At 39.2% G+C, this 16,652-nt stretch overlaps 1 protein-coding gene across 1 annotated transcript; it reads right to left on the reverse strand.

The window, feature by feature from the left end:
* Nucleotides 1-591: 591 nt before the first annotated feature.
* LOC120153332 (uncharacterized membrane protein At3g27390-like) lies at nucleotides 592-8,578 on the reverse strand. The gene is made up of 7 exons (XM_039165313.1): nucleotides 8,333-8,578; nucleotides 8,131-8,237; nucleotides 7,670-7,832; nucleotides 7,401-7,596; nucleotides 7,125-7,310; nucleotides 1,032-1,086; nucleotides 592-833 (listed from the first exon to the last, which is right to left on the reverse strand). Exons 1-7 carry the CDS (start codon nucleotides 8,576-8,578, stop codon nucleotides 593-595), a joined length of 1,194 nt encoding a protein of 397 aa, XP_039021244.1. The 3' UTR covers nucleotide 592.
* Between the last annotated feature and the right edge of the window lie 8,074 nt (nucleotides 8,579-16,652).

Genomic DNA, 16,652 nt, shown 5'->3' on the forward strand with positions numbered 1-16,652 from the left:
CTATATATGGTAGAAGATAACGATACCTTGTGTCCGAAAGTTTCATGGGATTAAAGAATGCTGGCATCTTAGCTTATGAACGATGGGATTAAAGATAATACCAAGTTCAGCGAAAACAAAATTGCAGAAGAGAAATACGTGAGCATGCTGGTCTGTTTTTGGCAGAAATTGTGATTCTTTTTGGGAAGAGACGGAATGAAAGAACACAGGGAACTTTGTCTCTCCATGGAGTGAAAACCTCCATCCAAAGGTTGCAAGAAAAAAATGGTTTCCGAAACTAGGGGACGACAAAAATTTCCTCAAAACCAATTTGCTATATATAGTCTAAGTTTGCCCTTTTTTAAAAAATCAATGAGCGTCCGAGACATGTACAGCAGCCAGACAGGGTAAGTTACAATTTTCTGGCTGACATGAACATCATAGTCAATTTTACAATGACATGCAACAGTTAAAGAGTGGAATGAGGTGTCTGTGATCTGCAAATATGCCTGTTTTTCTATTTTTACTGCAACAAACATCTTCATTGTCGTGTTTTTCTACACTGACAAACTATTCATTGTCTAAACATTTTGACCAATATTCTACAATAAATTTAAACTAGATCCTCATTTGAAGTTGCTTTATTTACTACTGCATCATCGTTTTCATAACTATCTTTTTTATTGCCCTTTCCAAAGGATCTCCTGCCACCATGTCTAGATTTTAGGATTCCTCCAACATGATGGGCTGAAGCATCAGCCTGAACGGCCTCTATGTACAACAGCTTCACCAAATTCCTAAACCGACGACGGAATGTTGGTACCCGGGACATGGAAGTTACAATTCCCTGCAATCTGTCGAAAAATGAAAATGGCATGATGACAGATGAGCGTACCAAGTAAAGTTAGAAAACTTAAAGCTCAGGTTATGGTTCCATCTTCCAAATAGCATGCTACATAATGATTTATCCTGCACAATAAGATGGGCAAATGAAAAGATCAGTCGACCAGTTGAAGAATTGTTTGGTTTACTGATATAGCTTGTTCTCGTACCTTCTAATTATGGCTTGAAGTTGTGCTCTCCTGACATTATCATCAGATGGATAACCTGTTGTTGTAGAATTCGGGTTAATTTCCAACAATAATAACAAATTCACCTTGAAAATTATTATCTAGGTGACTAGTGTGAAAATGATTGTACTAAAAATCACCCCAATGTAGATTCCCAGGAAAGAGGAGGGGTCACAATGATCCCTCTTAAAATCCACTTTCCTTAGACAGAACTACCAAGACAAGTAATTTTAATAGGACAATAATTAACAACTATACCCGACAATAGCTATTAAATAGACATAAAGAGAACACCAAAATTTAACGAGGTTAAGCCAAAATTATGCCTACCTCCTCGATCACTACTAAAATAATATTTCACTAATAGAGAAAATATTACAAAGAGAGAAAGAGTACAAATAACCTTTAATAGTGAAGAAGGCTTATATTTGTGGGATGCTAAACTAAGAAGGAGGAGGGCTCTATTTATAACAAAAGAATTTCCCCTCCTCCTTATACAAAACCAATGTGGGATATTTGCCAAAAACCAACAAATCTCCACTTTGGCAAATTCCACACATGTCTCTCAAAAAATCCAATCTTCAGTAGTGTCTGCAAATTCATCTTTCAATTTGTAACAATATTGACCAAGTCTAAACAATGTTTAAACTTGACCGCAGTTACCACTTTTGTCAACATATCAACAGGATTCTCAGTGGTCCGAATCTTCTGGATTATGACTCCACCTTCTTCTAGAATCTCTCGTACAAAGTGATATCGAACATTGATGTGCTTTGTCATTGCATGATAAACTTGGTTCTTTGCTAAATGAATAGCACTCTGACTGTCACAGTGCACTTTGATGTGCTTTTGTTTCATTCCCAATTCACCAAACAACCCTTGAAGCCAAATTGCCTCTTTCACAGCCTCTGTAACTGCCATATACTCTGCCTCTGTAGTAGACAAAGCCACTGTTGACTGTAAGGTGGATTTCCAACTGACTGGTGTTTTTGCAAATGTAAACACATAACCAGTAGTTGATCGACACTTGTCCAAATCACCTGCATAGTCTGAATCACAATACCCAACTACACACTGACCATCTTGTTTGTCCTGCTGAAAGACCAAACCAACATCAACGGTGTTCAGAATATACCGCAGAATCCATTTCACAGCTTCCCAATGCTCCTTTCCAGGATCATGCATATACCTGCTCACAACCCTAACTGCTTGTGAAATATCGGGTCTCGTACACACCATTGCATACATTAAGCTACCAACAACACTTGCATATGGAACCTTTGACATGTATTCCCGTTCTGCATCATCCTTAGGTGACATGGATGCACCGAGCTTGTATTGAGGAGCAAGAGGTGTACTAACTGGTTTTGACTTCTCATTCATGCCAAAACATTTTAGTACCTTCCTCAGATATTCTTTCTGAGACAAACAAAGCCTCCCCAATTTCTTATCCCTTGATATCTCTATGCCTAGAATCTTCTTTGCTTCACCAAGTTCATTCATCTCAAACTCCCTGTTCAATTGAGTCTTTAATTTCGCAATCTCTGTCTGACTCCTGGAAGTTATCAGCATATCATCAACATAAAGAATAAGATATATATAGGATCCATCTTGTAGCTTGCGTAAATACACACAATGATCATATTTGCTTCTTGTGTACTTCTGCCCTATCATAAACTTGTCAAATCGCTTGTACCACTGCCTTGGAGATTGCTTCAATCCGTATAGCTATTTTTCTAATTTGCACACCATCTCTTCTTTTTCTGCAACTTTGAATCCATCTGGCTGAGTCATGTAGATTTCCTCATCCAAGTCTCCATGTAAAAATGCAGTTTTTACATCCATCTGAACTAGTTCCAAATCCAACTGTGCTACCAAAGCCAACAAAATTCTGATGGAGGAATATTTTACAACTGGAGAAAATATTTCATTATAATCAACTCCCTCCGTTTGAGCGTAGCCTTTAGCCACCAATCTTGCTTTGTAGCGGATGTTATTCTTGTCAGGAAATCCATCTTTCTTTGCATATACCCACTTGCACCTAATTGCATTATTTCCCTTCGGAAGACTAGCTAGTTTCCACGTCTGATTCTTTTGAAGGGATTGCATTTCTTCATTCATAGCGATCCTCCACTTTTTATGTTATGAACTTTGGACTGCTTCATTAAAAGTGGCAAGAACGTCATCAATTACAATTGGTGATGCAAAAGAGACCATATCAGCATAACGAGTAGGTTGTCTAATGGTCCTCTTTCCCTTTCTGAGTGCAATTGATTCATGTTGCTGTGGAGGTTCTTGGGTTTGAACCTCTTCTTCATCAGACTCTTCTTCTACCATAGGAGAGTCAACATCAGTTTCTTTACTGGCTGGGTCAATTCTGCTTCCTTCAAACTCTACCTGTTTGGGAGTTCCATCTGTCTGTTCCAATTTTTCTGAAGTCACCTTTCTCAACATGGTAGATTCATCAAAGATAACATCCATGATGAAGATTATTTTCTTTGTTTCTGTACACCAAAGACGATAGCCTTTCACACCAGAGGTGATCCCCATAAAGATCGCCTTATTTGCTCTTGGATCCAGCTTTGACTCCTTAACATGGTAGTATGCAGTGGAACCAAACACATGTAAGGAATCATAATCTATAGTAGGTTCTCCAAACCATTTCTCTAATGGTGTTTTACCACCAATAGCAGTCGATGGCAAGCGGTTGACAATATGACAAGCATAGACCAAAGGCTCAGCCCAAAATTCTTTGCCTAACCCAGCATTAGACAACATACACTGAACCTTCTATTTCTGCTAATCTTGGTTCTTCGTACCTACGTGTAAATCGCTTACACGCTAAGTCATAGACTTAGTGAGGCATAATAATAATAACAATGATGCTATAATAAAATAAAACGTAACGAAAACATCTATGCAATCAATGTAAGCTATATAACAATGTACCTTATCAATAATCTTCTCAATTTAATCATCATAAATTCATATAATAAATTCCGTAAGTTCAATAGATTCAATAGCCCATGATACAATACTGAGAACCCGAGGTATGTGAGTACTGTGAGGTTGTGCACTATGCTGTCACCACAGCTCATATAAATTTGCACCGAAGTACCACGTAGAATTGCACCGTAGTGCCATATAATATGTCCCTAAGGACCACATATAAATTCCTTAAGAATCATATATATATACCAAGGATCAAGTACATGTCTCAAAAGACATCATATATGCTCCAAAGAATACATATACGTCCCGAATGACCACGTAGAATTTTTGTCCCGAAAGACCGCGTAGACCCTGTACTCTTGGCATGCCAACTATACCTATAGTTCTCATCTACATAACATGGGCTTTTACATTTCACGTAGTTTATATCGCGTAGACATGTAACTTCTTACCTTTATCACATAGCTCATATCATCTTTTCATGTAATCATATAACTCCATGTTGCATAATTGTTTTCACATTTTCATGTAATACATAAATCAGGTAAAATAATGCATATAACACACATAACATATGATCATAGTAATGTACACTTAGAAGTCATATTATTATTCATGTATCAAGATATAAAATCTAGACTTATCACAAGTCTAGACCTGAATGTATTTCTATAATCATGATACGCATATGCACTCACCTAAATCTCTTTGCCTTTCCCTCGATCGATCTTACTCGTCCCTTGTTCCGGAACTCGTTTAGGCTCGATATCTACATGAACATAATTTTCGAGACAATTATCAAAATCCTAAACCTTGCAATTAACCTCTAACATCTTAAACAAATTTAATGAACCAAATCTCAACTTTTCCTTTAGGGGGAATCGATTCCCCCCCAGGGGGTATCGGTTCCCTCCGCATAATCTGTAAATTTTACTGTTCAAATCCGAAAATCCTCCATTCTTACTAAATTTTCTCATACACAATTTCTCACATACTACCAAACTTAGCTACAACCATTTTAACTAACTTCTATCATTTCAACACTTTATTATTTCCAATACTTCATTCAAATTCTTAAAACCAATAATCATACCCAAATTCCAAACATGTTATTAATCAATTCTAACACTCTATATTCCTTAATTAACCTCTTGACAAGTCAAAAATCTTATTCAAACTTCAAAAACTCATCCATATCAAAATTTCATCTAAAAACCCATTTTTCAAATATATCTCTAAAACATTTATCTTATTGTTTTAATGTCATATAAGCTTTCCTTTAGCTTATATAACATCCAAACTTCAATTTCCAAGCTAAAAATCAAAGAAACGACCTAAGTTCGGATTCTTACCTTGAGCTTGGGTTTCACGTTGAAGAGGAAAAAGATGAAGAGAAAAGGGGGATGAGTAATCTGGAACTTATCTCTTCAATTCATTCACATGGGTATTATAATACCCACAATTTATTATTTTATTATTTTATTTGCTCAATGACCCTTTTACCCTCTTACTTCTTCTTCACTTATTAATCAATCCTACACCAACATCTTTCAATTAATTCATTCACTTTTCAATTTATTTAGTTTGGTCATTGAATTAAAAATCTTACACTTAAATCACTAACCCGATATTGAGGATGTTACATTCCATCTGTCTGCTCCAATTTTTCTGAAGTCACCTTTCTCAACATGGTAGATTCATCAAAGGTAACATCCATGCTGAAGATTATTTTCTTTGTTTCTGGACACCAAAGACGATAGCCTTTCACACCAGAGGTGATCCCCATAAAGATCGCCTTCTTTGCTCTTGGATCCAGCTTTGACTCCTTAACATGGTAGTATGTAGTGGAACCAAACACATGTAAGGAATCATAATCTATAGTAGGTTCTCCAAACCATTTCTCTAATGGTGTTTTACCACCAATAGCAGTCGATGGTAAGCGGTTGACAAGATGACAAGCATAGACCAAAGGCTCAACCTAAAATTCTTTGCCTAACCCAGCATTAGACAACATACACCGAACCTTCTCCACTAATGTCCGGTTCATACGCTCTGCCACCCCATTCTGTTGTGGTGTACTTCTGACAGTGAAGTGCCTGACAATACCTTCTTCTTCACAGACTTTCAGAAATGGATCATTTTTGTACTCTCCACCATTTTCTGTACGGAGACGTTTGATTTTTCTACCTGTTTGAGTCTCCACTATTTTTTTCCATTTAAGGAAAAATCCTAGCACCTCATCCTTTGTCTTCATTGTATACACCCAAACTCTCCGGGAAAAATCATCAACAAATGTGACATAATAGTGTGTTCCTCCCAATGAAGTTGTCTTGGAAGGCCCCCATACATCTGAATGAGCATAATCCAAAATACATTTAGTATCATGGATTGCTGTTCCAAATTTCACCCTCGTCTTCTTCCCTTTGATGCAATGCTCACAAAAAACTAATTTGCAAGCCCGAGCACCCTTCAATAATCTTTGATCTATCAGCAATTTCAAGGATTTTTCACCAATATGCCCCAAGCGCATATGCTATGACCTGGTTGCTTCTGACTCCTGATCATCAGTAGAAGCTGCCACTGCTGCTGTCCCAATAATTGTACTACCCAGAAAGTAATACACATTGTTTCTTTTCCAGATTCCCTTCATTATCACCAGAGATAATCCTCATAATCCCATCTTTTTCCCTCACTTCTAAACCTTTTGACTCTAAGGTTCCCACATAGATGAGATTTCTCATTAAATCTGGTACATAATAGACACATGTTAAGGTTCTAATTGATCCATCCTGATTCCTCAAGTGAATTGAACCAATCCCAAGTGTGTCAAGAGGGGATGTTAAACTAAGGAGGATGAGGGCTCTATTTATAACAAAGAGAACACCAAAATTTAACGAGGTTAGGCCAAAATTATGCCTACCTCCTCGAACACTACTAAAATAATATTTCACTAATAGAGGAAATATTACAAAGAGAGAAAGAGTACAAATAGCCTTCAATAGTGAAGAAGGCTTATATTTGTGGGATGCTAAACTAAGGAGGAGGAGGGCTCTATTTATAACAAAAGAATATCCCCTCCTCCTTATACAAAACCAATGTGGGATATTTTCCAAAAACCAACACCTGCATCATTCCAGTCCTCAGGTGTCTCATTTTTGCACTCCATAACAAGCTTCCTCAGGCAAGCCTCTTCACTTTCATCTAATTCGAGTTTCTTTAATTGCTCTTTCATTATAAAGAGTGGCCTAATGAACCATTCAAACACCTTATCCCTTGGCATATAACTCCTTGTTAATTTTGCATTGTCACATGGGAAATTCAATCACAAAATAATATGATTATAACCCTAGTATCCTCCATAATGTTGGTCTTAATAAAGTGAGAGAGTGAGGCACATACTGATCACTAAGCCAGACGAGTCACCCTTAACTGATGTCAGCAGACACTGCAAAATGGACCAAGCATGTAGTCTTATACCCGGCTTTCTACAATTTCCCTTGACAATGCATTCCTCGATGTCCTTGATAGTTATTAGGCTGTCATAGAGGAGTCTCCTACCATTCACCTCACAGGATTTAAAAAGCCAGTCCCATACCTATAAAATATCAAACCTAATTGAGCACTTGTACATTAGACATTAATTCGATATTATACGTCAAAGAGCTGACCTGCATAGGTCTATACTGTTGGATAGCCCACTTCAATGTTCTTGAGTTCTCTGAAACAAGTTTTTGGCGGGATGCCTCACCTTTACTCTCCAATTCATTGTAACGGTTATCATCAACCTTCTCGATATCATGGTTATGACCCATGTTTCTACGATATCTGGGTCTGACTGTCAAAAGCATGTCTCATAATCACAATCAAGAGATATGTGTAAAAATAAAAGGAAGACAATCACCGTAGTAACTAGGAACACTATGTTCCTAGGACTTGAGAGTAAGTGTACATTTAATTTTTTTGAAGTTCTTAAATACCAAGTGTCCTAGGATGAATATGCAGCTCCACTATGTTTGAATATGTGTTGGACACGAGTACTTCAAGAAAAATGAAAAGTCAAAGCATGCATAGGAGGAACATTCATGGTTCTTCTAGTGATTAAAATAAAGAACATTAACACATGTTGTACCTGGGCAGGCAGGATCCTTCCCTCAAGTAGAGTAATTCGTTTACATACTCATCAAATAGAGAAACCACAGATATAATATAGGAAAATCCCATGTAAAGTGAATCTTCCTGGAATTTAACAAATATGTTGGACATAACTTGAAACCAATTGAAACAAAAGAAGTGTATAAGAGCAAAAAACAGAGAAAGAAACATTTTCAGACCTGATGCACGATAACTCCTGCGTAAAACCCCAGAAAGAAGCTTACAATCATAGCTCCTACTACAGCTCCCACAACAGCCAAAGGCCATAAAAGTATTGCTAAACCGGAAAAGGGAACACACACCGTCTCGAAGAATGGCCCTTCCCAACCAATTAAATATTCAAACAGCCTTTTCCATCCTTGGAATAGCATATATGGGCTTTTCCATAGAGTAACAGCTGTAATCAAAGGCACATCAACTAACATGCCAATCAAGCCAACCAACAAGCAACCTGGTAATTTCAATAACCTTGCAAGAACAAAATGTAATAAATCCCAAGAGTTTACTTATATTTATTGAATGGTGCAAAGCAAAGCTTAAGAAGGGAAGTTCTTACTTTATATCCATGGGTTTCTCATCCGGAGACATTTTTTCACTTAGCTCATCCATGTAGGAGAAGTATGAGTGGAAACAGAAATCCGTAAAGTCCGTCACCACGGTGCAGCTTCCTTTAATGGTGGACAAACAACCATCCTGGCATAACATTATTAAGCTTCCATTTTGTTGTTTAAATGAAGTGTGTTGCATGCAAATAACACACTGGACAAAAGGTTCCCAAACTAATTCACAATATATATCAGTCATGTAGTGCGAAAGTTATAGTTGAATCATCATAAATGTTATAAGTGCTAATAATTATAGACATTTCCGGAACAAAAAAGAAAGAGAGAAAACAACATAATTGTGTTGTTAGGATATAGTTGGACATGCCATCCTAATTTAAGTATCAGACACAAGGCCCAGAAGGCATTTTGATTGAATGAAATATGCAGGGATACACATTCCTTTCCACTTTTAAGTACATTTGACAACCCGAATGGCCACTTTGTTTTCATCCTAGTGAAGAAAGCTATTTCGACAATCAAAGTGCGTCCCTATATTTGTATAAATTGCAGAGACATTTATATATGAAAAAAGCATTATTCATGCTAGAGTGGAAGATATAGGCAAAGGACTACAATAATATAATGCTTATTAATAATGGAACCAAACTTACATTTTAACTGTTCTACTCTTGGAAAAAATTAACACAAAATTCTGTCAGGTAGCTTGCAAAGGAAGCAAACATAAATGAAGGCCGAGAAAAGCAATTCACAGCAAAGCAGTGGTAGCATTTGTCAATCGCATTCTGCCCAATCGCATTCTGCCAGGAGGCCTCGAAAGTTGCAATAAGGGGAGCAAAAAATCCATACCCAATCCCACCTAAAAGGCTTCCAACAACGGCTACGACCGGCCAGAGAACCAGCAGTACAATCAACGATACTAGAACCACGATCTTTAGAGCCAATCCCAGCCTCTTTGTTCTGAAATTACAAGTCGAAGAAACAAAAATAAGGACACTGTTGACGAAAACGGGTAAAGAAAACGAAAGAACACGAGAATTTTACGAGGTTCGGCAATGTGCTTACGTCCTCGGTGCCTAGGCGGCGCTAGAATTTTTATTCAATGATATTTTAGGTCTAGGTTACATCTCTATTTATAATAGAAAACTCTGGTACATAATTACAAAATCAACCCTGTACCGTACCGCGGGGCTACGCCCCCGCACCCCCAACCCACATAATTTGTAACCCCACAACGAGACTTTCTTTGTAAGGACAGTTGATGTTCGCTTCGCTCACTCCGCTCCATCTCCTGTCCTCTTTACTGGTATATTTATGAGCCATACCTAACAAATCTCCACCTTGGCGAATATCCTGCCCCTTGGAAACTTCAATGTGGGTTGGGTTACCTTGCTTCTTTAACAACTCGAAACATTCAACAAGTCCAAGCAATGCTTGAACTTGTCTGTCGTAACTGGCTTGGTGAACATATCAGCGGCATTCTCATCAGTATGTACCTTCTGAAACAAAACCTCTCCAGATGCAACCAACTCTCTGATCTTGTGGAACCTTACATCAATATGTTTAGTTCTAGCACGATACACCTGATTCTTAGCCAAGTGAATAGCACTTTGATTATCACAAAGCAACTGAACTCCACCTTGTTGAACACCCAACTCCTTCACTAAACCAGTAAGCCATAAAGCTTCTTTTGCAGCTTCAGCCGCTGCCACGTATTCAGCTTCAGTTGTAGATAGTGCCACGACAGATTGAACAGTAGACTTCCAGCAAATAGGCCCTCCACCAAGAGTAAACACATACCCTGTCGTAGATCTTCTATTATCCAAGTCACCTGCATAATCTGAATCCACATATCCTACAACCAAAGGATTATCCCGCTGATTCCCAAAAACAATTCCATGTCCCACAATACCCTTTAAGTACCGAAAGATCCACTTGACTGCATCCCAATATTGCTTACCAGGTTTAGACATGTACTTACAAACTTGACTAACAACATGAGCTAAATCAGGACGAGTACATACCATCGCATACATCAAGCAGCCAACAGCATTAGAATACGGAACCTTTGCCATATTTTCAGCTTCCTTATCTGTCTTAGGGCACTGTTCTGATGAGAGCTTAAAGTGATTCGCCAATGGAGTGCTAACTGGTTTCGCGCTGCTCATCGCAAACCTTTCTAGCATTTTCTCAACATAACCCCGTTGAGATAGCCGCAGTTTCCTTGAGTCTCTGTCCCTGCAAATTTCCATTCCAAGAATTTTCTTTGCAGCACCTAAATCTTTCATATCAAATTCCTGACTCAATAAAGTTTTCAAACCGATAACATCATCCATGTTCTTCGCAGCAATCAACATATCATCAACATACAGTAATAGAAAAATAAAAGAACCATCATCAAGGCTCTTAACATAGACACAACAATCATACTCACATCGGTTGTAGCCAATCTTGATCATATAGGAGTCAAACCGTTTATACCACTGTCTCGGAGACTGTTTTAACCCGTACAAAGATTTCTTCAATCTGCAAACTAAATGCTCGTTTCCAGGTTGAGTGAAACCTTTAGGTTGCCGCATGTAGATCTGCTCCTCTAAATCACCATGCAAAAAAGCAGTTTTAACATCCATCTGCTCTAAATGCAAATCCCAACTAGCCACCAATGCAAGTACTGCTCGGATTGAAGTGTGCCTGACCACAGGAGAAAAGATTTCATCATAATCAACTCCTTTCTGCTGTGAAAAACCCTTCGCTACCAAACGAGCCTTGAACTTCTCCTCCTCTTTTTCTGTTACTGCTGGTTTCTTCTTATACACCCATTTGCAACCAATCGGCTTCTTACCCTCAGGAAGGGGAACTAACTCTCATGTGCGATTGTGATTCAAAGACTCCATCTCCTCATCCATGGCTGCCATCCACTTGTCGTTTTCCTGACTAGTAAAGGCATCATGAAAAGTAACTGGATCATCACTGCTAACAGTAAGTGCAAAAGATACCAAGTCTTCAAAACCCAATCTGTTCGGAGGCTTTATATTCGTCCGTCTCACCCTGTCTCTGGCGAGACTATAATCCTGCAAATCATCCGTAGTGGAACCACCAGAAGTCGGTTGAGAAGTTTCTGGTTTCTCAACTGGAAACTGCTCGAAATCTACCACTGTCGTGTCTTGCTTCTGCTGCAACATAGACTGTTCATCAAAAACGACATCTCTACTAATCACAACTTTCTTCGCAACTGGATCCCAGAACTTGAATCCTTTGACACCTTTCTTGTAACCCAGAAAAATGCACTCCTTCGATTTTGCATCAAGTTTGGATCTCTCATCAGCAGATACGTGCACATAAGCAGGACAACCAAAAATCCGTAAGTTATCAAAACTAACATCATGACTAGTCCATACCTCTTCTGCAACTTTCCCAGCCAGCGATGCTCTTGGCGATCTGTTGATAAGGTAACACGCCATGTTAACAGCCTCAGCCCAGAAGTGTTTGGGAAGCCCCGCATTCAACCGCAAACATCTGGCTCTTTCATTCAACGACCTGTTCATTCGTTCCGCAACACCATTCTGTTGTGGTGTCTTGCGCACTGTAAAATGCCTCTGAATCCCATGCTCCTTACAGAATTGTAGGAACTGTGAATCTGTGTACTCCGTACCATTGTCAGACCGCAAACACTTGATTTTTCGTCCTGTTTGGTTTTCTACCTCAGCTTTCCACAGCTTGAACTTCTCAAAAACTTCAGATTTCTGTTTCAAAAAATACACCCAAACTTTCCGTGAAAAATCATCAATAAAAGTAACATAGTACCTAGATCCACCCAAAGACGATGTCGTGGAAGGCCCCCATACATCAGAATGCACATAATCAAGAATCCCTTGAGTTGTGTGCTTCGCAGTCTTGAAACGGACTTTAGTCTGTTTACCAAGAACACAATACTTGCAAAAATCGAGCTTACAGCTTTTGACACCATGCAACAAGTTTCTCTTGTGTAATTCTGCCATACCACGTTCACTAAGATGAGCAAGGCGCATATGCCACAATTTTGTCGTATCATCACAGGACTCAATAGAGTGAACTCCACCTGCAACGGTACTCCCTAACAATCTGTAGATATTCCCTGCAGTCATCTTGCCTTTCATCACAGTCAATGCTCCTTTAACAATCCGAATGGTTTCCCTATCCTCGTCAGCCTTAGGGATAAAACCATTCTTGTGCAAAGTGCCCAAGGAAATCAAATTCTTCTTCAAGTCTGGGATATGTCGAACACCACTCAACGTCCGAACGGAGCCATCGTGCATCTTGATTCTGACATCACCAATACCAACAATATTGCAACATCGATCATCACCCAAATAAACCGAACCAGAATTAATCGGCCTGTATGTCGAAAACCATTCCCTATTTGGCGTGATGTGATAAGAACATCCAGAATCAAGAATCCAAGCATCCGTCAATTGTGTCGTTGAAATAGAAAGCATATCGCCCTCACTGCAATCAGAAGTATCATCCTCGATTTTCACATCAAGCCGAGCCAGATCAGAAACGATTTGATTGAATACATTCACGTGTTGCGCCAAATCGTGATCGTCCTGCATCTTCAGCCCATACAGCCGCTGCTTCAGATACAGTTTTGTCGTTAAGGATTTGGACATAAACTGACTTTCCAACTTCCTCCAAATTTCGTCTGGAGACGATAGATGCATGACGTGATACATGACCTCGTCCGCCAAGCATAATCGTATGGTTCCTGCCGCTCGCTGCTGCAATTCTTCCCAATCTTCCTCATCCATCGACGCCGGCTTTGTAGGTCGCAAAGCCTTCAAGATCCCTTGCTGCGCCAATAGATCCTTCACCCTCGTTTGCCATAATCCGAAGTTACCCTGACCATCGAATTTCGCGACTTCGTATTTTACTCCTAACATCTGATACCAATTGTTGACGAAAACGGGTAAAGAAAACGAAAGAACACGAGAATTTTACGAGGTTCGGCAATGTGCTTACGTCCTCGGTGCCTAGGCGGCGCTAGAATTTTTATTCAATGATATTTTAGGTCTAGGTTACATCTCTATTTATAATAGAAAACTCTGGTACATAATTACAAAATCAACCATGTACCGTACCGCGGGGGCTACGCCCCCGCACCCCCAACCCACATAATTTGTAACCCCACAACGAGACTTTCTTTGTAAGGACTGTTGATGTTCGCTTCGCTCACTCCGCTCCATCTCCTGTCCCCTTTACTGGTATATTTATGAGCCATACCTAACAGACACAACACAAACACTCTCTACTTCCACGAACCATAGATTCTAACTGCAGTACCTGTAAGGAAATGAGTATTGCAGTAATTTTCAATGAATAATTTCCACACATTTCATTGATAGATGATTGAAATTATGTACATAAAGTTGTACAACTAAAAAAAGGAAACAAGTAAACCGTAAGGCTAAAACTAAGCTATTGTTACAAAATACAATCTTGGAAATCAACCTTAAAACCATTCTCCAAATATAAAAAATTGACAGAATATTGGCCATGATTTCCGGCTATATATGCTCTGTTTTGGTTTGAATGGAATCCTCGCATGCTTCCCTTATACGCCCCGCAAGATTGAGCTTTCATCGGCAAGACCAATCTTGAGTATTGACATGTTTAACTTAGAGGCTTCTTTTTTGCACTAAGTCACGCACAAAATGAAGGTCGATCTGAATATGTTTCATTTACTGGGTTAAAGCTGAGATGGGTGGCTCCAAGATTATCACATAGCAGCTGGGGAGATTCTTTGATTGGAAAAACTAGTTCCTTGAAAAGAGTAGACAACCACATTGTCTCGGAAGCCGCATTAGCTAATGCCCGATATTCAATCTCAGTTGAGGAGCGCGCAGCAGCTCTTTGTTTCTTTGAGCTCCAAGAAATAGGATTAAGGCCCAAAAAACTAATATAGGCAGAGGTTGATGTTCGTTCATCCACATTTCCAGCCCAATCGACATCGGAATATGTCCTTAAAATGGAAGGTCCATCTTTGTGAATTTGAATACAATAGAAAATGGTTTGTTTGAGGTAGCGGAAAAGCCTTTTTGTTGTTGTCCAATGATTTGTAGTCGGCTTATGCATGAATTGAGAAAGTTTGTTGACTGCAAAAGAGATATCTGGACGTTTCAAGGAAAGGTATTGAAGGCTTCCAATTATTCGACGGAACTCAAAGCTGTCCACAGCAGCAATACCATCAACTAGTTGAAGAGAATGTGTCGTAGAGAGAGGTGTTGAGACATCTTTTGCACCACTCATACTGGTGTTGGCTAAAAGTTCACGAACATATTTATGTTGTGAGAGGAATAGCCCAGCCCGAGTAGGAATGACCTCAATCCCCAAGAAAAAATGAAGAGATCTCATATCCTTGAGAGGAAACATATGACCCAACTGCTTAATAATATTGGCCATAAGAGTTGAATTATTTCTAGTAATGAGTAGATCATCAACGTAGACTAGGAAATAACAAAGAGTGGAGTCTTGGCTGTAAATAAAGAGAGAAGAGCCAGTCTTGGAATTCTGAAAACCCAGTTGAAGAATGACATTTTTTTGGGCAGTGTACCATGCCCGTGAAGCTTGTTTAAGCCCATAAATCGCCTTGTTCAACTTGCACACATGGTGACGTTTGGACAAATCATTGAATCCCGCGGGTTGTGCCATAAAAACAGTTTCAGTCAATTTACCATTTAGAAAGGCATTGTTGACATCCAATTGCCTCAAATCCCAACCATTCATGAATGCAATAGATAAGACAGCTCTAATAGTTGCTGGTTTAACCACAGGACTAAATGTTTCTTTGTAATCAACATCAAGACGTTGATGATAACCCTTAGCAACTAGACGTGCTTTGAATCTGTCCACTAACCCATATGTTTTCCTTTTTACTCGGAAGACCCACTTATAGCCCACGGGTTGACAGTTGGAATGTGGTAAAATTAGGTCCCAAGTCCCATGTTTCATTAGAGTCGTGAGTTCAGTGGACATGGCTTTACGCCAGTGAGGTTGAGAGATGGCTTAACTCACACTCGTTGGTTCTATGGTCGGGGGAAGAGGATATTTGGACACAATATGGATCTGTTTGGGTTTAAAAATTTGATTCATTGACCGTGTGGTCATGTTGTGAGTGCGTTGAGGGGGATTATTTGTTGGGGAAGGGTTTGTGAGATTCAGATTTGAGGGATTATAATCAGTACCTAGATGGGTATCCGTAGAGAAAATAGGAGGAGATGGTGGGATATTTAATGAAGAAACAGTCATATTTTCAGCTAAAGGAGGATTCAGATTAGACATGGTGTGATCTAGAGCATGAAAAGAATCATGAAGTAAAGAAATAGGGGGTCCGAAATTACTTGGGGAGGACATGACAATGGCAGGAGGACCTTCCGGAAGGTGCGATGGTGCTGATGCTCAGGAAGGAATTGCAGGTTGCTGAACAACGAAAAGAAGAGGAATGAAGGTATGAGTGTCAGGGGTGTTTTCGGGTGAGACGGATGGGATAGGTTGAAAAGAGCTGGATTGGTGTTTGGTCTCATCAAACAACACGTGTAGTGAAAAGAAGAGTTTTTTTGGTTTGTGGTTCAAAGCACTTGTACGCGTTTTGAGTTGGTGAATAACCAAGAAAGATACAGGCTTTCGATTTGGACTGCATTTTATTTGAGTTATAATGTCGAGTGAGGGGATAACAAATGCAACCAAATTTTTTTAATTTTAAATAATTTGGTTTTTGATAAAAAAAAAGCTTCAAATGGTGATTTTTCGTGAAGAATGAGCGTGGGCGGTCTATTTATGAGGTAAGAAGCTGTTTGAAAGGCATGAGGCCAATAAAAAAATCAAGATTTGCATCATGAAGAAGCGTAATGCCCGTTTCAATGAGGTGACGGTGACGACGTTCAAAGACACCATTTTGTTG

Source organism: Hibiscus syriacus, unplaced genomic scaffold, assembly GCF_006381635.1.
Source record: "Hibiscus syriacus cultivar Baekdansim isolate YM2019G1 unplaced genomic scaffold, ASM638163v2 tig00111099_pilon, whole genome shotgun sequence".
Lineage (NCBI taxonomy): Eukaryota > Viridiplantae > Streptophyta > Magnoliopsida > Malvales > Malvaceae > Hibiscus > Hibiscus syriacus.

What these genes read in the sequence shown, in the direction of transcription:
- LOC120153332 (XM_039165313.1), bottom strand. Translation starts at nt 8,578, where the DNA reads ATGTTAGTTGATGTGCCTTTGATTACAGCTGTTACTCTATGGAAAAGC. An exon ending in GAAGGATCCTGCCTGCCCAG is followed by an intron (nt 7,833 to 8,130) that starts GTACAACATGTG and finishes TTTGACAGTCAG; the next exon opens with ACCCAGATATCGTAGAAACA. An exon ending in CTCGTCTGGCTTAGTGATCA is followed by an intron (nt 7,311 to 7,400) that starts GTATGTGCCTCA and finishes TGAATTTCCCAT; the next exon opens with GTGACAATGCAAAATTAACA.